This window comes from Triticum aestivum, chromosome 3A, assembly GCF_018294505.1.
Source record: "Triticum aestivum cultivar Chinese Spring chromosome 3A, IWGSC CS RefSeq v2.1, whole genome shotgun sequence".
Lineage (NCBI taxonomy): Eukaryota > Viridiplantae > Streptophyta > Magnoliopsida > Poales > Poaceae > Triticum > Triticum aestivum.
Window position 1 is genome coordinate 12,917,342 of NC_057800.1, and position 6,000 is coordinate 12,923,341.

At 49.9% G+C, this 6,000-nt stretch overlaps 1 protein-coding gene across 1 annotated transcript; it reads right to left on the bottom strand.

Moving 5' to 3' along the window:
* Positions 1 to 4,784: 4,784 nt before the first annotated feature.
* On the bottom strand, positions 4,785 to 5,673 carry LOC123057550 (E3 ubiquitin-protein ligase EL5-like). The gene has a single exon (XM_044480495.1). It carries the CDS (start codon positions 5,643 to 5,645, stop codon positions 4,785 to 4,787), a length of 861 nt encoding a protein of 286 aa, XP_044336430.1. The 5' UTR covers positions 5,646 to 5,673.
* Between the last annotated feature and the right edge of the window lie 327 nt (positions 5,674 to 6,000).

A 6,000-nucleotide genomic window follows, 5' to 3' on the forward strand; every position in this document is an offset into this window, starting at 1 on the left:
GGATGGCAAACCAGTTGCCGCTCCAGTAAAGGAACCCAAGGTTGAACCCAAACCCAAGACTAAGTGCTTCTATTGTAAGGGGAACAGTCACTCGTAGCAGAATTACCCCAAATGCATGGTAGATAAGAAGGCTGGAAACTTCAACAAAGTATATACGTGTTATTAATGTGTACCTCACTATTACTCCTGGTAGCACCTGGGTATTGGATACCGGTTCAGTTACTATTATTGGTGGCTTAAAGCAAAAGCTACGGACTAAACGGAGACTAATAACATGTACTGATATGACAGCGAAAATCCAATGGTACGCATGTACTGATAACATGAAAAATCAGGTTATTATGCATGGATCAACCATCACGAAAGACGAGCTTCAACATGCCAATTCGCAGAGGCGAATCCGCTGAGGAGCCGGCAAGAGGTCATGAGCAGCCCCAAATTGCGAATTCGGTCATGAGAATGTGGTGTTAACACAAACAAATACACATTTCCAGTTCAGCATAGTACCTTCTTCTTGTTAGCATCGGTTCACCAGGGACATGTATCCAGTAAGGCAGTAACATCCCAGCACCGACTACCCTGGCTGCTGCAACTCATCCTTCGCAAGCTCTGTACGTATGAAACAAGAGATGGGGTAATATGTAATCTGTTTGTTCTGATTCTCAGCCTGTTCTAATATTAACACAACACTTCATAGTTGCTAAACAGATTTAACAGGTGCTGCGGCTTACCAAACATGCCTGTGCGTGTAGGTGGGAAGGTTGAAGCTCCCGGTGGCCACCAGCACAACACCACCTCGCCTTCCCCCGTCTCTGCGGTCATCCAGTTGAATAAGGGAACATATGGTGGATTAGGATGACTCTGAATAACGCAAGTGAAGAAATCCAAGATCAGGTTCTTTTCTTTTTGCTTACAGATTTGGATCCGTGGACACCTTCTCCATGGGGACGGGAACTTCTCTCTTCCCGGGGTCGGCGTGCGCCGCCCGCCTGAGAGGTCGGCAGTCCGGCGTGTGCGGTAAGGGGCCGGCGTCGCCGGCGAGCATGCCAAGCTCGACCACCTCCTCGAGCACTTCGACGGCCGAATTCGAAGGAGTGAGGTGGAGCAGGGGCATGCACGTCCATCGGCGTGGGTGACGAAGGGGAGGGGCGGCCTTACAGGGAGCGCCGGCTGTGGAGGGAGGGATCTGGCGACCATGGAAGATTAGGGAAGGGAGGAGAAAAGACAGGGGGCGGTGGACTGACTGACTTTTTTTAGTACAACTACAGTATATACTAGCAGTGTCTAGAGAAGGATTGTGAGTGACTGTGGCGTTGTCCAAACCAATTTTCTTTCATCTTCTAGAAAAATACTTTTCTTTTTTATATGGCATGTTCGATTTTGGGTGCCATTTTTTAATCATCACGGCTGTTATAGTCATGATCAGTTGATGGTTTAAAAAGTTTTATATAAATATCTATAAAAATTAAATAAAACTGAATATATTTTATGCTTTATAATCATGTAGGTTATCTTGTGGTGTGTGGATGGTAAATTTTATGAAATACTCCATCTTGTAAAATAATATAAATTTTATGGAGTACTTCACCGGAGATATGTTGTCTGATACTCCTATACATGTATTTTTTCGTTCTGTATCATTATACTTATTATGTCGTATCACTATTTCAAAACTAACTAACTCTGAGTACTACTTTATAGGATCATATGACATATTTTAGAACAAAACTACCTGTCATTTTAGTTAAAATGATGATAATACAAGAAATCAAGACTTGAAAAGATGACGGAAACAACACAGACACCAAAGATTGTATGATTCTTGATAGACCCCCCCCCCCCCCCCTCCCCCACCTCAAAACATTGAACATATCATCCGAAGTTGAGCCCATCTCACAATCATTTATCCTTTCATCGACTGTCACTCCAACAAACGATGACTTAATAGAGTAACTTTGTTCATCGGTATGATTGATGATGACCCTTTACTAGAGCAAGACATATTTTTTCATATTTTAAAGTATGAAGGAAATGAAGTTGAGGAAGAAGCTTTTGATATATATTTTAAAGTACGAAAGGGAACCAAGCTCAAACCAATATCCCATCCATCGGATGAAGCACCATAGATCGTATCAATAAATGGACCTTCAAGAGATAATGGTGTTTAGTTGTGTTTTTTTAAAATTATGTAACAAATTATAATAGAATTATGTGATCATCAATGTTATATGAAGACATGTTTCTGGGTCGTATGTAACACACGCGCTCATATCACTGAGCATAAGACAGATTTGAATGGGTCGGTAATAAACTCCCTAGAAGAGAAAATATACTCAAATAGATGTTTTCATTGTAGATCATGATACGTGTGTTGCACGTGCATGTGTACTAGTGTTGAAAAGCCCTTGAGGTGTCCACGTGCAAGTTACGAAATCGGGGGCAGACCGTCGATGCTTAGTATGGCCTGTGATGGAAATCGAATGGCAAATCCAATTCTCATGGATTTCACGATATATATCTGCCCTTCTGCCATGGTCCACCATGATCGTCGGTAGCGTTGTCAACGTTGCACCTCCATATCACGTCCGACAGAAAGATGCAATAGTATTAGAATTCCTAGATTTTTAGATGGCTTTCTTGTTGTCGAATATGTACGACTGTGCATATCATTACTCCCATAAATAATATTGGAGTACCTGTCCCGTCCCGTCGAGCACCTCACCGGCGAAGAGGCCCTCCCAACTATCCATTGCTGGTTGGCTTGCCACAGGATGGCACCTTGAACGGCTTGGATCCGTGCAACCCGACTGTAGGGTTCATGACGGAGTGGACCGTGGGTGCAAGCCCGTGGCCATCGTCATTGGGCAGCGTCGGGCGCCCCCGCGAGCGAGGTTTATCGTGTTGCCCTGCGTCGGGTGGGCCAGTCGGTCCCTCATGTCGGCGTCTTCTACATGCGTCAGGCTTGTACGATCATTACAGTCTGAGCGTACGTTTTCCAGTCTCCTCGCGGACGAAGAGGCCCTCAGAGCCGTCTGTTGCCGAGTGGCTTACCGCAAGGGCCTCGCGAGGGCGATGTAGGCGTTTTGACCTGCACGGACGGCGTGTGCCATGGTGAGCCGGCTGGGAGGTCTATGATGGGTGGATTGGTAGGCGCACCAACGGACATCATCATTGGGCGAATTTGGGCGCAGCCGCGAGCTACGCCCCGCGTGCCCGCATTCGCGCGATGACGTGGTTGCTCCAGCTTGTATGTGTCTCTGAACCCTAATGAGTCGGTCTAGTCGGGCCACCCGAGGGTGCGTCACGGTTGCAGCAACAGTTCACATGTGGGTCCTGCTTCATGTTGTTTCATTAACCCCACACGGGCACACGCGGCCATGCAGTGGGGCCTTCAGATGGCTGTGTGGGTCTGCTCCCTTCTCATGCTCCTATCCGTACTCACACTTCATCCTATGGTTGGACCGTCACTTGGCTTGCCTGCTTCCGGCTTCATCCTACGATCGGGCCGTCACCATGCTTGCATGCTCCCTCCCCATGCTCCCATCCATGCTCCCACTTCATCCTAAGGTTGTTTTTTTTTCTTTTTTCATTTCTAATTTAATAATTTCCTCCCTGATTTTAAAGGGGTGAGGTCAGGCCTTATTTTATTTCAATCAAATCAAGCCACATACGCGGAAGCACGAATGGATGCACGTATGGGGAGCAGGCAAGTCTAGTCGGTCCTCCTATAGTTGTGCGGTGGGGCGTGGGCACTCAGCCGACCTCTTTCGCTAGTGCCAGCCTGGCAGGCTCGAGCGACCGGCTTGCGGGTGTATTGCTTGTGTACGCCTGACCAGGACTTTGTTTGTCCAGACGTATGCTGTTTTACTCATCGCAGTGTCTCTCTTTGGCAGAGTGATTGTCTATCATGTGTTTTGGATCCTATCGGTCAGTGGCTTGTTGCCGCCATTTTTTTGTCCTTGTCTCTTTAAGTCGGTTTGTGTCGTGCATGGAATCGTGTCCAGCATGCTTCTTTCTCTTTATATTCGGGTCGCCTTCTGTTTGCATTCGCCGTCTCGCATTGCACTCCACACGCTTCTTGCATCCGTTTACTTGTATGTTGCTTGATGCTTCGTGCTATTTGGACTCGTGGTTAGTTCGGCATGTATATCGGCTGGTTTTAGAATTGAGCGTTGAGTTTTAAACCGTGCGGTTAGTTCAGGGTTAAAGTGCAGACTTTTTTCAATAAACTTTGATATTGATTGTCCACTTATAAACTTTGCTTTTTTTTGAGCATCAGTACAGACACAAGCACTCATATACACGCGCATACACTCACCCCTATGAACGCACGCACGCACACCCTACCCCTATGAGCACCTCCGAGAGACTGAGCCGGCATATCATCTTGAAATTTACGAAGTCACCGTAGGCGCCTCGTCGTCGACGGGAACGTCTCCTCCCACTGAAAGCGCATCACCGGAAATTCTGAAATAAATCCAAGAATAATATGAGCACCAGGATTTGAACCCTGGTGGGTTGGGGATACCACTGTCCACCTAACCAACTCAACCACAGGTTGATTCGCACTTATAAACTTTGCTGTTGGATGTTACGTAGGCTCGCACGCTGACACACATATGGAGCTAGTGATTCTCTCAAGGATAACTTTTAGTCCTCATTTTCTGATCGATTGATAGCTATCAAAGAACATCATCATATACTGTACCAATCTTTAAAAGGACGTCTATGCGGCTATGTCCTATATATACCACCATGCATGTGTAAATATGTACGTATATAGCTTAGCCGCTCGATGAAGTTGATTTCTCGGCGGCAGTTCCGGGCGACGGCTCAACGCTACACCGGACCGGAGCTCTCGGGGATGCATAGGTGATGCTAATGCCCTGCTCTAAGTCTGCCGTTCCGCTGCCGCCGGCGCAGGGCGTCGTGGACCCCGACGGCCCTTGCCGCCCGAAGCTCCACAGCCTCTTCACCGACCTCAGCCTGTTCACGCCCGGAGACTTGGACGCGTCGCGCGGGGTCGCTGCCAGTGCCACGGTCCTGGACTCCGGAACGTCGATCACCATCGTTCCGTCAGTGGCCATGGTGACCGCGTCGAGCGTGGCCTGGTCTGTAACCCCGAGCAGTACACTCGCCGGCAGGTTCGCTGTGTAGTTCGCCGGCTCCCGCGGTACGGAAGGGCGACTCGTCGACGTAAGCGCGTCCGGCTTACTGACGGTGACCCGGCAGAGCGGGCAGGTGGTGTGGGACGCCAGCCACCTGTCGACGCACCCGGTGTGGAATCCATGGCCGCACCGGGGCAGGAACCTCGCCTCCTCCCCGTCCTCGAGCCCAGCCAGGCAAACAGCGCACTCCACCGATCCGACTCGGTCCGCGGCGCGGTGTACCGTGACCGGCAGCGACCGCAGCAGCTCCGGGTCGACACCCCTGGCCCTGGGAGGCGGGGCCACCATCTGGGCGCTCCACGCCCGTGGCCGACTGGGCGCCGCGCCGGTGCTGCTGAAGTAAGAGTGGCGGAGGATGATGAGCGCGAGGGCGAACGTCAGGAACAGCAGGAATATGGCCGCCGAGATGAACACGGTGCCGGACGACACGGTGGGCGCGGCCCCGGAGGCCGCCGAGCGCGACGACGACGAGTCCATGGCGGCCCTGTGGAAGGTCGGTGTCTTGTTGTACTACTTCCAGGTCTTTCGGTCGTTAATAATTGCGTGTGGTGAGTGGTGAGAGTGAACCGTGCGCTCCCTCCCTCCCTCCATCTCGAGCTGGAATATATACATGCGGATGGAGTGCTGGAGCGAAGCGGCCAGGTCAGTGACGCTGACAGACATGGATGGGAGAAGCAGGGGAGAAGGAAGGGGGCATGCGGATTGAGTCGTGCAGCGCATGCCGACGAGTCAACGAGTGGAAGATGATAATTTATTCTGCACCCTGGGTGATGAATAGGTTTTTTTAAGAGTACGCAAATTGCGTATCTTAGCTTTACAGAAGGAGAGAAGA

Coding starts and splice junctions, on each gene's coding strand:
- LOC123057550 (XM_044480495.1), bottom strand. CDS start 5,645: ATGGACTCGTCGTCGTCGCGCTCGGCGGCCTCCGGGGCCGCGCCCACC.